Source organism: Lissotriton vulgaris, chromosome 1_1 (assembly GCF_964263255.1).
Source record: "Lissotriton vulgaris chromosome 1_1, aLisVul1.2, whole genome shotgun sequence".
NCBI lineage: Eukaryota > Metazoa > Chordata > Amphibia > Caudata > Salamandridae > Lissotriton > Lissotriton vulgaris.
Window position 1 is genome coordinate 1,096,490,989 of NC_141685.1, and position 17,657 is coordinate 1,096,508,645.

Genomic DNA, 17,657 nt, shown 5'->3' on the forward strand with positions numbered 1-17,657 from the left:
GAGGTTAAGTGCCGTGCTCCTATGCGGCATAAAGCCAGATTGGTCTGGGTGGATCAAGTGGGAAAGGTGGGGCATCAATCTGGTAGCCAATATCTTTGCCAGTATCTTGGCTTCCGCGTTGAGTAACGAGATCGGTCGGTATGAGGCACAGTCTGCTGGTGGCTTACCCGGTTTTGGGATGGCAACTATAGTGACCAGCCGCTGATCCAGGGGCAGTACCCCCTGCTCGAGGCTATCCTTGAACATCGCCAATAATGGCTCACTGAGTGTGTCAGACATTGTTCGATACCATTCAACCGGGATTCCGTTGGGGCCCACTGCCTTTCCAGTGTGTAGTGTGTGAATTGCTGCCTGAACCTCTTGTACTGTCAGGTCTGCCTCCAGATCTTCCACTGCATCTTGAGGCAGGGTTGGGGTGCGAACCGGTTGGAGAGCCAGCGTCTCATCAGCCTCCGTAACTACCCTTTCAGGAGTGTATACCTCTTGAAAATGATCTGCGAGGAGGTCAATTATTTCCGACGGTTGCAAGTGTAGTGTCCCACTGCGGTCTGCCAGTTGTAGTATGGTCCTGTTACCTTCTTTTCTCTTATCTAACCAGGCCAGCAATTTACTGGCCTTGTCACCTATATCATATATTCTATTCGCTGTTATATTCTCCATCGTTTGTAGGCGGATATGATCAGTGTGGGCTTGCTGGCTTAGTGTAAGTGTGTGTAATGTTTCCTCCGTCGGGTGTTCCATGTGGGCTACGTTTGCTATCTCTAGGTCCAGTTCTAGGTCCCGCAACTCCTGCTGCTGCATGCATTTGTGTCCCGTTATTGTTGTAATGGCATGACCTCTCAGGACCATTTTGTAATCTTCCCATAAAGTAGTGGGGGAGGACACCGAACCAGTATTTTCGGCAAAATAATGCTGGGTCGCCTTTTTCAGTTCTTTCCGTACATGTGGTACCTTGATATACCCCGGATAGATTGGATATAGTCTTCTTCGTACCCTTCCAGAGCATAAAATGTTTAGTAGTAAGGGGGAATGATCCGAAACACCCCTGGGCCTAATCTGCACATCACTAATTGTAAGGTGACCGTACCCCAATGTAAGAAAGTAGTCTATACGGGACAGGCTATTATGGGTCGCCGAATAATACGTGTATTTCCGATCCTCAGGGTAAAGGTGCCGCCAAACGTCCACCAGCCCTTGTGCATCAATGAATTCTTGGAATCGGGACGGACCAGACACGTGCGCTCTGGCCGGGTATCTATCCTGCGTGTTGTGTGCCACTGCGTTGAAGTCTCCCCCCACCACCAGGTCACCTTCTGGGAGATCTAGCAGCAATTTCCCTAACTCGGGAAGAGTGGTTGTGTGCAGTGCCGGTGGAATGTATACCGAAACCACGTTAAGTGGTTTACTCTCCCACTGACCTATCGCCACCGCAAAGCGGCCATATTCATCGGTTCTCGTGGAATGTATTATAAAACTAGATGCCTTTTTCATCAGTATACCCGTTCCACGAGATCCGGAGGTGAAGTCTGAGTGTACCACCATACTGTATCCCCTTCTGTCCAATGCTTTGCTTGCCGTTCCCACTAGGTGTGTTTCCTGAAGAAGGATTAAATCTGGATTCAGTCTCTTAATTCCCTGCAAGACCAGCCCTCTCTTTATCTTATCCCCTAGACCTCTCACATTCCAGGACATCACTTGTAGTGGAGGTATCGGGCCTGTGCTTATATTCTCATGTTGAGGAGTAGATTGTGGGTTGCGTGCCATGCATACTTATCAGGTTTAATCTGTACATTCCAACATCTACGTGCCATAGTACTCAGTACATACCCCTGTAATCTTTCAGTTTGCCGTGTTGCCTATTAATTCCCGAGTCAAACAAAACGAAAAACCACAACCCCCCCCCCCCCACACCCTGAACTACCCCCCTCCCTGCCCCCCTGCTATACGGACTCAGAACTGCCCGGCCCCCCCAACTTAGCAGAGTGCCTGTCCCATTCCCCACACCAAATACTTGCTCGCGGGGGTGACGAGTCTCCGGAGCCGGCGGCCCCTCATACACTCCATGGAAGTCCTCAGCCCAGTGTCCTGCAGCCGGCCCCCAGGCAGAATCCAAAACTAAGAAACAAAATTGGTATGTCCTTTATGAAGATTAGTGTCCCTTGCTGGCGCCTTCCTCCACCGTGTCTTCATCTTGTGAGTTGTCTTCCTCCGTCCTGTGAGACGTCTGCGAGCCCTCTGGGAATCCCACGTGTTTGTCCTTTTTTGATCTGTTAGATTTACGGGGTTGTGTCGCCGGTCTCCACCCATCAAGCCAGTCTCTCGCAAGGTCAGGTGTATCAAAGAACCACGTTTTATTGTCCGATACCACCCTCAGTCGCGACGGAAAAAGCATGGAGATGGGGATCGCTCTCGCCCTCAGTTCCTTCTTGACCTCCAGGAACGTACTTCTTCGGCGCGCAACTTCCGACGTATAATCCAGGAAAAAGGCCAGAGTGGAGTTAAGGATCTTCACTGCAGGGGACACCCTAGCCGCCTGCAAAATGGCGTCCCTGTCCCAGAAGTTGAAGAGTCGAGCCAAGATGGGTCTCGGCGTCGCTCCCTGCTTAGGTTTGCCCCCCGGAACTCGATGTGCTCTTTCCACAGAGAAAAAGGCAGACAATCCCTTGGGTTGGAGCTCTTTTTTAATTAGGTCTTCCACCTTCGGATTCCGGTACGCCAAGAATTCGTATGTTGTTCCTTCTTGAGCGACCTTCCTGGTCATCCAGCTTCTCCCGCAATGTTCTGTTCTCCGTCGCCAGTTTTTGCATCTCTGTCTGGAGCTCAGAGACGTCCCCCCACTAGGGACTTCGTGACCACTTCCATCGACTTCACTTTCTCAGACATTTTTTGGAAGTCGGCACGGATCAATGTGATCTCAGTAGAGATTGAGCCCACGGTGGCCTGTACTTGAGTCAGTGTCCTCATGACATCGTCCAATGTTGTTTTTTGCGTGTTCGCCCCTTCCGCCATCTTGCCGGCTGAGGCCGACGGGGAGGATGATCCCCCACCACTGGCAAATCGATCAATTCGGGTCTGTGTGGCGCCTCCTCTTACATTCTTTCCAGCCATTATCACCTCTTCGTACCCTAGAAGCCTCACCGGGTACTCCGTCCAATCGTTCAGGGCGTCACAGAGAACTGGTGTGTAGGTGGTCAACACCTGTCTCCTTATGTGTGTAGCGGGCCAACCCCTCTCCGCACGCCCAGTCCTCGGTTTACTATTCCTTCAGCGGGTCTGGTGCCGGTGCCATGAGGCCGGAGGTTCCACTCTCAAAGTTGATCTCGATGGGAAGGCGACGATGTCCAAAGACAGTCGACTCGTTGAGTATTATGCGCCAAGATGGCGGACCAGTCCTTTGTTCTCCTTAGGTTTCGGTTTCACTTGTCAGCCGTCCGGAGGAACTTTCTCCTGATCTCTTGGAGAACGGTTCCTTAAATGTAGTCATGGCTAATGAAGCCAGTTGAAACAAGTTTTGCCGCTCCCGAGCTCATGAGCCACTTCCCAGATTGCGGTCGTGCATTTCCGGTGGAGACGAACCGAGCCTCCCCCGTCTCTTGTCGGCCGACAGTTCAGGACACGTCCCGGCTTCTCATGGCCAACTAGGCCTCAGTGTCGTCTCGACGTATTTTCTGTTTCCAGTGTTGGAAAGACTTCAAAGTTGTTGCCTTGGGTCCCACCCGGTCCTAGGCTTCGGAACCCTCCGTTAGAGCTTCTTTTCTGCACGGATAAGTGGTCGGATATTAGGAGAGGCCGTCCGGTCTACGGAGCTCCTCTGTTAGGCTGCCGCCATGCTCGGCTGCTAGCCACGCCCCCCCCTGCAGTGCATTTTTAACCATTTCTTTCTGGTATGTCACCCACTCTGTACGTTTCAGGCGGACCGCCTGGGCGGTCCTCAGCGAGGGGTGAGTCTCCTGTTCGTGAATTGCAGTGGTAAGAGCCTCCTCGAGGGTGTCAAGTTCCTGTCGTTGTGTTTGCTTGTGACCAGCGATGGAGGCTATCGCCTGCCCACGCAGAACTGCTTTGTAGGCCTCCCATAGGGTGCTGTGAGAGTCCAGGGAGCCAGAATGTTCCTGAATTTTTTTTGGGTGGTGTTGGTCAGAGCCTTCACAAGAGGGGCAGCCTGTAGATATCCCGCGTGAACTGGGAACATGCGACGCCTATGGATACGGTGATTTTTGTATGTGAGTAGCAGCGGGGAGGGATCAGAAATTCCCCTGGGGAGGATATCCGCTTCCTCAATGCCTTGTAGTCCATCTGCAGACATCAAAACCTAATCTATCCGAGAGAGACAATCATGGGCCGCGGAATAGTAAGTGTATTGTTTCTCATGAGGGTGTTTGTGCCTCCAGCAGTCTGTAAGCCCCAGGGCGTCAAGCAGTCCAAGGAATCGCCCCCCCCCCCCCCCCCCCCCCCACTGCCTTTGTGTGTGGATATCTATCAATCTCATCGTCTGCAATATCATTAAAGTCGCCGCCTATCACCAACGTCGTTACCGGCAAAGCCAATAGGAATGTCGTGAGGGCAGCATGTGCTGTAGCATGTAGGGCAGGAGGGACATAAACGGACACAAAATTGAAAAGACGACCCTCCCATTGACATGTCACAGCCGCAAAACTGCCCTGGTCATCTATTTGCGTCTGTTGGCACACCAGCGGGAAATTTTTCCTTATGAGGATCCCTGTGCCCCTAGAACCAGAGGAAAAGTCTGCATGTGCAATGAACTTATATCCCCACTTATCCATTGCCTTTGAAGCCGATCCCACCAGATGTGTTTCCTGCAGTTGGACTATCTCTGGATTACAACGTTTCAGGTATTGCAGTACAAGACCTTGCTTCACCTTGTCTCCCAATCCCCGGACATTCCATGTTAGGACGGTTAAGGCTGACTGGTGGGAGGGTTGTGCCAGACGAGTCTCAGGTGTACCTGTCGCGTGTGTAGCCATCTACAGATGAGAGTAGTGATGTGCAAATCAATAGGGGACCCAACCTGCGATGCACCTTCATTAGAGCACCATGTCGCCTTCGCTACTATACAAACAACAAAGGTAACACAAGAAAACAACCCATCTACCCTCCCACCCAAAGTCTCAAGGGACCAAAACCTAGTAACATTGCCTACCCTTCCACCCCCTTCTCATTCTCTCTGCTGAACGGACTTGCAACTGTCCGCCTCCCTATCTTAGCAGTGAGTATATCAACAGGAATTAGTCTACGATTGTTTCCCCCCAAGGCCCCTCCTTCCCCCCCTGCTAGACTGACTCACAACCGCCCGCCACCCCAACTTAGCAGAGTGCTTCTTCCCGACCACACTACTTGCTTGTCAGGGGTAAAGGGTCCAATGGGAGCAGTAGTCCTTCCTGCCCACCAAGGCCCGCCTCAGTCCAGCGTCCCAAGCGGGTTAGACCTTGGATGTCCATATGTATCATGAAAGTATCGGGAGACACAGTTGTCTCAGCGCTATTCTAGTTGTTCATTCTCCGCCGCCAGCCCTGGTGAGTGTTCCATATCTTGGCTTCTCGATTCCTGACTTCCTGAAAATTCTTCTCCCTCTCTGCGGCGGTGCGATCTGTTTCCACGCCTGTCGTTACTCACTGTCCTCCATCCTTCGAGCAAGTCGTGTGCTGCTTCCGTGGTGTCGAACTATGTTTTCCCGTTTGCCACCACCCTGAGCTTTGTGGGGAATAGATTGATTGATTGATTGATTGATGCTTTATTTCGATATGCACATATCATAAAAGCAGTACAAAAAGATAAAAACAGCATGTCGAAAAAAGTAAGACTGTACATTTAGTAAAAGGATAAAACACATTAGGTCAGCATAAATTAGATAAAAAGAGAATTAAATTGATATGGACAGTCTTCTAATTCTAATCAACCAAGCCCATTTTAAAAACTTAGCGACAGCACAAACAATGGGAGGGGCTGTGTTAGTTAAGAGGATCCGGAGTGCAACGGAGTGCTGACGAGTACCCAGTTCTCTGCAGATGGGACCGAGCCAGCGTGATCTGGGGCGACCGTAGTCCGGGCATTCAAAAAGAAAATGTGGCACCGTCTCTGGCTTGTCTTGACAAAGAGCACAGTAGCATGATGTAGACTGGGATTTATTCCACCTCGAACAGAAGTCGGCCAAGGGTAGGGTTCCTAACCGAAATTTAATGTACAGGGACCTATCCATAGCCACTGATATAATGTCCATGTACGGCTCATACATGACAGCGTCTTTTAACAGCAGAAAAGCTGCAGTGGTTTTGCAGTGCTGCTGGCTTCTCAAGCGCTTCGTACAGACCCACTCCCAGAAAAGTTTTTTTAAGGTCTCCTTTGGAGGAGCGGAGTGGCTATGCCAGCATGAGTCCAGGCCTAGGTCCCCTAAAAGTTGTTTTATATCCTTCAGCCATTTGATGCTACGCCAACCGTCAGAATGCATCACCTCTGCCAGACCATTGGCATAGGATTTTAGCTCTGGGACCCTCCACAGACGTGCCCACAGCAAAAGGGGTCGAAGCCGAGCCTGGTCCCTTATGGCTTTACAGCCCGTGTCCATGAGCACTGGGATGGTCGGGCTACTCGATGGAATGGCAAGGAGATCCTTGATGAATTTATTTTCAGCCTTGCTCAGTGAGTCGACTTTGCCCGAACCCCACAGTTCCGCTCCATAGAGTGACGCAGGGACCGCACGTGCTTTATATATCTCAAGTAGAGGGGCAACACAATGTTTTGAAGAGTTGTTAAACTCCTTAAGAATGGCGCCACCCACCCTTTTGTGGGCCAATGTCATTTTATCAATGTGGGCGGTCCAGCTCATCACATCGTTCAGTCGGATTCCCAGATAATCAAATTCTGCCACTCTTTCTAGGGGTATAGAGTTCAGGATGGGAGGGCGGCCAAGTTTGCGAGGTGGATGTATAACTAGGTACTTAGTCTTATCTACATTGATAACAAGGCCCTTAGTGGTACAGAAGTCCTGAAAGCGGTTCAGCAGTGTCTGGAGACCTTGGGGGGTTTTAGAGATGAGGAGGGTGTCGTCGGCGAACAGCAAGGTTGGAATTTTTACACCTCCCAGGGTGGGAGCGTCTGCTGGTTCGACCAATAGGTGATCTACCACCCCGTTAATGTAGAGGGAGAATAAGGTAGGGGCCAGAACACAACCCTGCCTTACTCCCCTCTCGACCCTGATCTTGTCGGTCTTTTCCCCATTCAACCCCCATCTGACCTGGGCATAGGTGTTGGTATGCAGGTTAATAAGGAGGTTTAATATATACGGGGGCATCCCTAAACCATAAAGGACCCTCCATAGTTCCTCCCTAGGTACCAGGTCAAAGGCAGTCTTGAGGTCAATAAAGGCCAAATAAAGACTGCCTTTGGCCAGCACCACCACCTTCCAGTATACTAGCAAGAGCCTGAAGACCTGTTCGATGGTTCCTGTACCTGAACGGAACCCGGCTTGCATATCGGACAGGATGTGATTATCGTCCACCCATTGGGAGATCCTCCCCAAAATGGCTTTCCCCGCCAATTTCTGGCTAGAGTCTATTAGGCTTATAGGCCTATAGTTCCCGGGTGAATCCCGACTGCCCTTTTTATAGATGGGTACCACCTCCGCACCTCTCCAGGAGTCTGGCACAGGGCCTCCCCCAATGATTGCGTTCAGGAGTGCAGTGATTAGTACCCCCCATTCTTCCGGATAAGCGCGGAGGATATCGCCTGGTAGGCCATCCGGACCAGCTGCTTTCAATGGAACCAGGGTTTTGATCTGCTTTGTTACGTCCAAAACAGAGAAAAGTTCCAGGTCACGATCTAGGGTAAAGGGTGGGAGGTTAAAAGAATCGTTTAGTGGGCCTTCAACAGCAGAGTAAAGTTTTTGGAAGTGAGAGAACCAGGTCTGGGCATTAATGGTACAGGTCCTCCGGGTGTCGTCAGGACGGTTCCTTTTGCCCACCAAGTCCCAGAAACCTTTGGCATCTTTCCCACGACTGGCAGCCAGGAGGTCCTGCCAGAAATTTTCCTCCCACTCCCTCCTCGCATTTTTTTGGCAGAGTGCGTAGTATCTTCTTGCCTCCCTAGCCTTGGACGGTAATTTGGACTTGACTGCCTCAATAAGAAGTGACTTCGCCTCCCTACACTTCTGGTTGTACCAGCCCTGTCCCGTTCGTGAACCTTGTTTCCCTCTGCTCGAATTAGCTGGGATTACAAAGAGGTCACTAATAGCCTTAGTTATGACACAGAACCTAGGTTCCACCTCCATCAGCCCTTCGTCTTGGTGGTAGAGATTGACTAGGGCTGAGGCAAGGAGCTGCCTAATGGCAGAAGTTTTCTCCTCTGAAAGTGCCAACTTCGCCCACTTTAGCCGTCGTCCGCAGTTTGTGACCACTGACAGGTCCGGGGCGGGGTTACTAGGAAATCTACTCGCGGTGTTGTTGAGACACCTGTAGGATAGGGTGAGGGACAGGAGATTGTGGTCACTCTCTACCGATGGTACAATCACCATGTCCTCCACCATGCTCCACAGGTGTCTGTCAAGGAGAAAATAGTCGATCCGTGACATGTGCCCTGGCCTGTTGTAGGTGTGGGCCCCTGCTTTATCCGACCTTGTCCTGCCATTAGCAGCCCTGAGACCGAACTCCATAGCTAAAGAGTTGATCTGGAGGGCCACTTCTGTCCACTTTTTAATAGGACTAAGCTCGAGGGGCGGAATCCCCCACCCACTATCATGTTCCTCTTGGTCTGTTAGGATTTCTAGATCCAGAGGCTCGAAAGTGCAGTTCAGGTCACCCGCCAACAAGGTACAGGACCTGTGGGAAGATAAGCGGAGCTGAGCCTCCAGACAAGCTATTACTGAGGATTCTCTACCCCCCTTTGTGCCTCTGGCGTAGATGTTAAAAATATTTAAGATGACTCGGCCCTGGGAATTTCTCAGCAATATATTAAGGAGATCCGGGCAATTAGTGTCCCGCTCCACCACCCTGCAATTAAGATTTGAAGCCACCCAAATAAGTAGGCCACCCGAATAGCATGGAGTAAGGCAGGTCTTGAGATCTCAACGCTTTTTTTAACCTCCAGGAAACTCCGTCTGCGCCTAGAGAACGCCACTTTATAGTCCGGAAAGAAGGTGATGGTGGAGTTTTGGACCCGTACTGGAGGTGCAATTCTCGACGTTTGCAGGATGACGTCCCTATCTCTGAAGTTGAATAGTCTGGCGAGTATCGATCTTGGGGGGGGGTGTACCTGGTTTGGGCCTGCCACCGGGAACCCTATGAGCTCTTTCCACCGAGAAGAAGCAGGAGAGTCACTAGGGTTGTAGTCTCGTCTTCACTAGATCTTCCACGTATAGGCCCATTGCTCGTGTGCCCTCAGTCTTTGGAATACCTAGGATGCGAACTTTGTTGCGTCTCAAGCGCCCTTCCTGGTCATCAAGTTTGTCCGCGAGCAGCTTGTTGTCCTTCTCCAAGTGGGCGACGGCTGTCTGTAGTTCCGAGGTATCCACCACCAGCGATTTGGCGACTATTTCTACTCCTTTGACCCTGTCTGACATCTTGTGAAAGTCCGCACGCAGTAGGGAGATGTCAGTTGAGATTGTTCCTATTGTAGTTTGGACGTTCGACAAGGCCTTCATAATGTCCTCAAGCGTGATCTTCGTTCCGTCACCGTCCGCTCCTTTACCTGTAGGCGTGCGGCCCTCCGTGTTTGAGTGAGAGCCTTTATCAAAGGCATATTTATCCAGTTTGGCTTGCGCCAGTTGATTCCGCGTGCCTTTGCCCGCCATGGCGCCAGCGAGGTGAGTCAGGCAGATTGGAGTGTATTGGTAGCTTCTCCCTTACTTAAAGAGCTTGTGATGGGTTGCGTGCAGGGTGTCATACTGATCGCTGCTTTTCAGAAAGTGGGGACAGGATGTGCGTGTCTCCCCGTGTACCAAGTCTCAGTGTGTGCCAGTATGTCGTTTTGTGTCTGCTCTTTGCAAAATGTAGGCATGCCACCTGAGGCACCTTTCTCGTTCTGCACCTCACACTTTGCTGATTGCTATTGACCAGTCTCTCGATTTGGGGGGGGGGGGGGATCGGATCTGCAGCTTTCCCACCGATCGTGTAGCGTTCCTGTAGGTGAGAGCTATAGTTTTTTTAAACATTTTTTTTCCCCCCAATCTCGTGCACCCGGGTATAGCGTTCTGAGCCTCCCCGTGCCGGTGTCTCGTCACCGCCCCTCCCTCGTTAAGAACTGCAAGGCCGTGTGAGGGCCGTGGCTCGTTCCTCCTTACTTGTGGTGCCGGTGCAATGCCCAATTATAACGCGGTATTCTCCGATGGGCCCCACCGGTCAATCGGTATGGCCGCTCGACAGGATGCAATTTCCGCGCTGTTTCTATGCCGCTGGGCCCCTCCGCTAACGCGTTCTACGTCTCGTGTATGGGCCCGGAGCTCTGGTTTTCTCCGCTTCCCCAATGAACCTCTTCAACTGCAGCGGCGTGTGTCCTGCGTTGCCGGCCTGTTGTTCGCAGCTCTCTGCCGCTCCTACGTCACTTGCCCAGGCCTCCGATGACTTTGCTCCCCGGTCTCGACTCCCGTGATAAGCTGTTACTGGAGCTGCCGGCTTTAATTTTCTTCCGGATTTTTCCCGGTCTTCCCCGCCCGGTCCCGGACCTCGGCTCTGGGGTCGTAAAAGACTGCAGATTACTGCTCGGATTTTTGTGAAGGACAGCAGTGTCCCAGGAGCCCTTCAGCTACGCGGCCATCTCACTTGGCTGCTAGCCACGCCCCCCCCCAAATAGCGATTTCTTAATCGCTATTTGAGAATCGAAAATCGGGTGGATGATACATATGGCCCTAAGATGCTTTAAAATTAACAATTGTAGAAATTAATTGTTGCTTTACAAGATTAGGGTATTTATAGGGCCCCTACAGTCATAAATAATTTATAGCCATGAACAAAAGACCTCTTTTGGGGATAAAATATGAATGATGATATGGTTCATTATACCAGGATAATGAAGATTTATATTAAGAATAACAATGTTGTGTATCTAACAGCCCTGAAGAAGCTATGTTGTCGTGAAGCACCTGTTGGCTGTGCTGATTATACATTTGTCACCTGGATTTTTGGAGTTGGGATCATTGATTCACGGAAAAATATCGACAAACTTCTGAATTGTGGTGATCAGTGTCCAAAATGGAATAAAATACCTTTAAATCAAAATCACAGACTGGTTATGTTGAAGTAAATGAGTGTTCTTAGATCTCAAGGATTCAATTTTATATGGACATATACATAGCACTGGTTTGATTGTCCATAATCTGAAATTTGAGTTTCAGGCTATTATTCCTGTAAACTAAATTGAGTTTTACTTGATTATTCTGTATGTTAGCAGACTTACAGAAAGAAGGCAGGATTACACAGGACCTCCATACAGTACTCACATGCTCAACTGTTAACCGTTTTTGTTCATTGCAACAAAGCTCCAGACTTGCCAGTTGAGCCTTGCAGGAAGCATGTCTGAAACTCCTCCGTACATTTCTGGAGGAGTACCTCACAGTTATGATCAACACCTCCTTTCATCTTGGAATCCCTATAGGACCCCAAAACATGCCGTCATTGCACACCGCTTTGAAAGAAAAAATACCCAAAACCATTGAGCCCAGCTACTGACATTGCCTTTTAAAGAATTTTCTGACTCCTGAATGGACCATTGGGTGAAATGGCTAGTCTCGTCTCGTCTCGTCTAAGGCAAACCTGTCTGCATCCTGACCATGGCAAGCACCAGCCACTATGCCTGGAAGACTCCAAAGGTGCACCTGCTAATCTGTCATACCTCTGAGAGTTTACTTAAACTACACCCCCTCCACTTTGCAATGCAACAACCTGAGGCTTCTCGAAGCGAAGGGCCAATCTCTGCTGTCGCTACGTAAAACGCTATTGCACCGTCTAGATTTGGGTGATGGTAACAAAAAGGAACACTGAGTTACCTCCAAGACACTTAAAGCTGCACTTATTAATGTCTGTGTTCTTATTCATCAGGTATGTTACAGAACCGTTGCTTCCAGACAGTTGGTCAATGTTGCACTTTTGTGTTCACCACGGTCTCCTTTGTCTGCCACATGCAGTGGCAAATGGCACAAGCCGATTTTACATTATTCTACTCTGGCATTGATATAAAGCAGTTCCACGATTGTATGTTGTAAATTAACTGTTTTACTTAAGTGTACTACTTCAATTACATCTTTTTTTCCATATGTTTTTACTTCGTTGAGTCTTTAGGAACACTGTGTTCTTTGTATCCCACCCCCCCTTTTTCAGGTGTCCAGATTTATAGACCTCATATATTAAATTTTTAAAAAAGGTTGAATGTTGGAGCCTGTACAATTTTTTTTCTTCTGTACCTATACTGCTCCTCTTGAAGTGTTGTCAAATTATAACTGTTACTGGGGGAACCTTCTCTTTTTTAATTTTTTTTATTTTTTATTATAAAGTTAGCCATTTTGAAAAAAGTTATTGAAATATTTAATTACATAGGAAATTATACACTATTCTGCCTTCTACAGTCAGCCCTCCCACCTCTGGCGCCTTTTGCATCCCATCCTCCCCATGGTTGCTTCATTGCAACATAAATAGTCTTTTAACACCAATATGATGTCATTAACATTTCTCCATGACCTAAATGTGAGTTGAGCACTTCCGCTAAATGAATTGTAACCACATGCTCATGCCTGAACAAAATCACAAGAGACCAACTAATTGACAGTTATAGAAATAACTACTAATATAAACTTAAATTAATTTCAAACTTTATCTGCAGGACATTGGGTATTACAACCTAGTGATAAGTGAGCAGGTCGGTACCCACAAGATATATTCCATCCCATGAATGTTGGGCAGAACACTCATCCCAAACAGGGCCGGACTGGGAACCAAAACCGGCCCTGGCAAAGTGCTCGGCCGCCACCCTCCCCTCTCCCCCTCCGGGGGTTGTGTATGCCGCCGAGCTCTTTACCGATTGTTACAGGACCGATTATGCAGCTATGCTGCAAAAACGACCCTGTAACAAATACGGCACCCAAAGGCCCCAAACCGACCCCCCCAACAACCTGTGCGGCGCACCGGGGGATTGCCCCGCGCCCCCTACAGCCAGTCCGGCTCTGATCCCAAACCATTCTGACCTCCTGTAGTTGAGCTCATACCATAGTCTTTTAAAATTTTGCACCTGTAATCCACCTAACATACTTGGGTAATCATATTGCTTTAACTTTTCCCCCATCTTTCCTTGGCATGGAGCCTGGTGTAATTCGTCCTCCACAAGATATCGGTCCAGTGGTTGTTAACATCCTGCTGTTCTAAACAGAGAAACTGCCAGTGTCTAACCATAAATTGTTTGAAATGCTTGGTAAGGAATACATGTCTGATTGGGATTTTTTTTATCTCCCTGCACCATTTTTTTCTGCTGAATGGTCTAAATTATTGTGTTTTAATTTACAATTCTTTCCCCTTTTCTACACATTGATACTCTCTCATCTCCTAGACCGTGCCACTTGTTGTCGAATGTTCTAGCCAAATTGTGTGCACCATGTCAAGCCAGATATTCCTTTAAATTGTATTGGTGCCTGATATTCCTAATCAAAAATGTGCTTCTTGTGCTGTAATTGTGTACTCATCTTTGTTGTCCTCTTTTTGGGACAAGGGTTGTTACTTTAAAACTTATTATTGACCTGTATTTTCACCTTAGAAATTGCCACTACCAGCCAGGTAGGTAGCCAGTCTCTCCTCCCATCTGTGTTCTGACTTTTACCCCATTTTATTGCTGCAATCCAAGCCAAATTGTTGGTAAAGCTTGTTTTACCTACTTTGTGACAGGATTTCAAATAGCAACCCTCTGTAAACAGTGTCCCAATAGAGGGAGGTTAAGAAACTTGAGGTGGGCTAAACTCTTCTCTGCATTATTGCTCCTGGTTAAAAAATTTATTTTTTTATTTCTTGTGTCCTTTTAGTCCCCTTATTATTGCCTTCCCGGTACCTGGCTCCCTTGTTTCCCCTCATTATCATAGATTTTTTTTTTTGCTTTGTCAGTCTTTTCCGCTGTTTCAGAGTCTCCTTGCTGTTTCCTCTATCTGCTCCTTCTGTTTCTAGTTCTTGTAGCAGTGTCCTGCCCCATAATGTTGTGGAATAAATTGGTTGTTTCTTCTCCCTCTCCTTGTAGGTGATGGTAAATGTGTGATCTGTGACTCGTACGTCCGGCCGTGCACACTGGTTCGTATCTGCGATGAGTGTAATTATGGCTCCTACCAGGGTCGCTGTGTGATCTGTGGTGGCCCGGGCGTCTCTGATGCATACTATTGTAAGGAATGCACCATTCAGGAGAAAGATGTGAGTACTTAACTGTTCAGCATCCATTCTTGTCTGCGCACTGGCCTGTCACTACATAGTCACAGCAGAATGGGGCCCAAGCAAATTTCTGTTGATGAACTGCTGCTCCCCTTACTATTTGGATTTGGTTTTCAGATGCAGCTCTTCCAGTGAACCCAAGTTCTGCTCTGTGGCCTCTTCCTTCCTATTCTAGTGTGCACTAAAAGCATACAAACAGGGGTCTGAAGTAGTGGCTTTCTTGGGGCTCACAGCATTGTCGAAGTTGGGAATGAAGAGGGAAAATAAAGTGCAACTGTAATAGATTGCCTGGCATTCATGAAGAGGGCATGACGTTTTCATATGCTAAAGGTATGTGTGTGTGTATATATATATATCTCCTAGTGTTGGTCACCTCTTGATAGTTCTACATGGGGCTGCTTTTACATAGACGGAGCGTTTGTTGGTTTGTTAATAACTTTGGCCCCATTTGAAAAATCTTCACACAACTCCCCCCCCCCCCCCCCCCAAAAGTTCATCCACCGCAGTTCCTTTCTGGAAAGTTTCGGGGTGACCCATCAAGCAGGGAGCGAGAAAAAAGTGTGTTGGGGTGTGAGATCCCAAAGAACAAAATCCCTTTGCATTTTACATAGACTTACTTTAGTTAGACAAGGCTACAGCAAAAACTGCTGAATAGAATTACACGACAGGCAGCTAGATCTTGGACCGCCAATTGTGCGTTTTGTGATTTAGCATAAATCCGTTCAGTAGTTTTTGAGATATTGAGGGGCAATAAATATATAGATTTTTGAACGATTGGGCTTGCGAGAGTTTGAATTTAAAAATGGAGCCCTGTGATTGGGCGAGAGGCACGTTTTTCCCATTAGCCTTCAAGCTCTCCCAGAAGCGTGAAGGCTTGTGAATCTAGCAAGAGCACATGCTCTGGTTGTCTGTTGGAGTTTTAGAAATGAAATGGCCTCCATTATTGTTTACCATGAAAATGTGCAAATTTGTGGAAATTAAGTGAAAAAAGGGTATAATTGGGCAGCAGAAAGGCATCCTGTCCCCCTAGATGTGGTGAGGAGGTCTCTAAGGCATAACTGCTGCAACTAAAATAAACTATTTACGATCTCGCGGGATAACGAATACCAAAAGGAGTCGGTGAGTTCTCAATGCATTCTTCTAGTAGAAATACATATTGTAGCCCTTGTTATTAGGAAGAAGTTTCTAAGACATAAGTATTATGATGAGTAGAAAATTAAATTGTCCTTTTTAGGTCGAGGCCTCGTCCACACTGCTGTAAGCAGTGGTGGGCGGAGCCGAAGATTTAATGTTGTCTAGTATGGGGGCTTGAACCCGCCCCTCTTCTCCATTGGCTGGACTCGTAAATGCAGGCCAGCCATTGGAGGAGAGCGGCGTCACTCGGTTCTAGCCCCGGCTTGAGCAGATTCGGGGGCGTGTTTTTTTGCAGTTTTTAATCAGTGATGTCATCCATCACTCAACTGCTAAAAACACGCCCCCGAATCGCAAAATGGCGGCGCATTTCTCTGAGGCATTTCTGCTTTGCCTCGGAGAAACGTGGTGGTGTGGAGCGCTCCTCGGGGAGACCGGTGCCAGTTGCATTGCTCGAATGCACAGTTCACCTCCGTTCCCACAGAAACCTGGAGCTTCTCTGCTTGTGCCACATCAAAGTCGTCTACGTATCCCATTTCAAACTGGAGTTTGCACGAGTATTGTTTTCCTTTCGCATCCTTTGCTCGTCGGGGGTCTGACCTTCCATTACAATACCCGCGCCACACCAGCATTCATTCCCCTGTGGACGTCGAGTTTCCGGGGCGGGGTCGGGATGCACAGCAGACGGATCGCAGACCGCGCTCCCCGACAGCCGCCGCCTCTGGCAGGAGAACAGGAGAAATGGCTTGTCTTTGCGCGTCTTGTTAATACTTAGTTGTTGAACCAGATTTAAGGCTGTTGTGTTTGTAAACCAGCTGGGTTTAAGTGTGTGCAATATGAATGCAGACACTGTTGTGGAAGAGGCCTTCTAGTGCAAAGAGCCCTCGCGCTGCGTATGACTCCGGCTGCGCTGGCAAATAGTGGAACCCAGTCATGGCTTGCTCATGATCACACACAGTGGAGAAGCCGGGAGTACACGATGGATTGCCTGCTCACAAAGTGAACAAGGTCATCAATAGTCTGATAGAATAAATGAGAGGTGGGGGCGGGGGGACGTTCACAGTCGATGGGCGAGGGATCGGGGTGTAGAAGAGATGACAGGCTGACAAATGTCGATTGGCTTCAAACACTCAGGAGACCTGGGACTCTGCTGCAATACAGTAGGAGGAGACGCATACAGAAGTGGGAGGTGTGTAGAAAGAAATAAAGCGAAGACAGCTGGGAAACAACCCTCATTCAGAGGGTAAACCAGTGAATTGTGCCACAGAGTGTCCCAGCAGCAGCCAGATGCCAACACACAATGGGGCATCTTGGAATCCTATTAAAAGAGTTTGTCGGTGATCCAGACGGGAATAGGCAGAACTGCTGTCATTTCTTTTCTCCACGGACCCATAGCATCTGTTATTTCGAAGCCTCGAAAGAATCACCCCAAACCCCCTTTCCCCTTTCTCCCCCCCCCCCCCCCCCCCCCTTGCCGGCATAAACTATAGTGCCATTATATTAGGTACGCTGGAAAGTACAATTGAAGGCGCTATATAAAGCACGTTATCGTATTCAACACAGCAAATCCGCACATTCATTTTTTTATCCAAACCTTATTCTAAATAGAAAAAGACTTTGTATGTTCAGCATGGGTTGGTCATATAAAGTAAATAATGCACACATTATACATGAATGATGTAATGAGGTATAGTGTCTGATCGTTTATAAGATTGCACACCTCAAATCGCCATCCAAAATTACACATGCGGTACATTATGTATACATCTACTCTTAACGAATTATAACAGAAGGGGGGAGAGAGAGAGAGTCAGTGGATTCAGTCTCCCTGAATGTATACATAAACAAAGTGGAATCCACTCAAGGTGGTGGTGATCCTTAAAGTGATGGGAAAACACACAGTGTTGTTTAAATGCCCCTCACACACCAACAGGCCCCTTGGTGTCATGCTTCATCATCGGGGCCTTCGCACCCCTCTACGGGATGCGGCGTGCTACGACTCGCGAATACGCAGGAGCACTTTGAAGTGGACTATGTGTGGGGGTGTGTGTAGGATCAGAAATGTGAGTGAGGTGAGGTGAAAAAAGTGAAAAGTTAAAAAATACCTGGCACGTGGGAGGAAACTTT

The 17,657-nt window shown here is 48.5% G+C and overlaps 1 protein-coding gene across 1 annotated transcript in view; it reads left to right on the forward strand.

Moving 5' to 3' along the window:
* PHF5A (PHD finger protein 5A) overlaps window positions 1–17,657 on the forward strand; it is a 68,055-nt gene that overhangs the window by 27,012 nt on the left and 23,386 nt on the right. Inside the window, exon 3 of the mRNA XM_086963513.1 lies at window positions 14,215–14,381. Within this exon, the coding sequence (XP_086819639.1) occupies window positions 14,215–14,381 (167 nt within the window). The remainder of the gene's footprint in view (window positions 1–14,214; window positions 14,382–17,657) is intronic.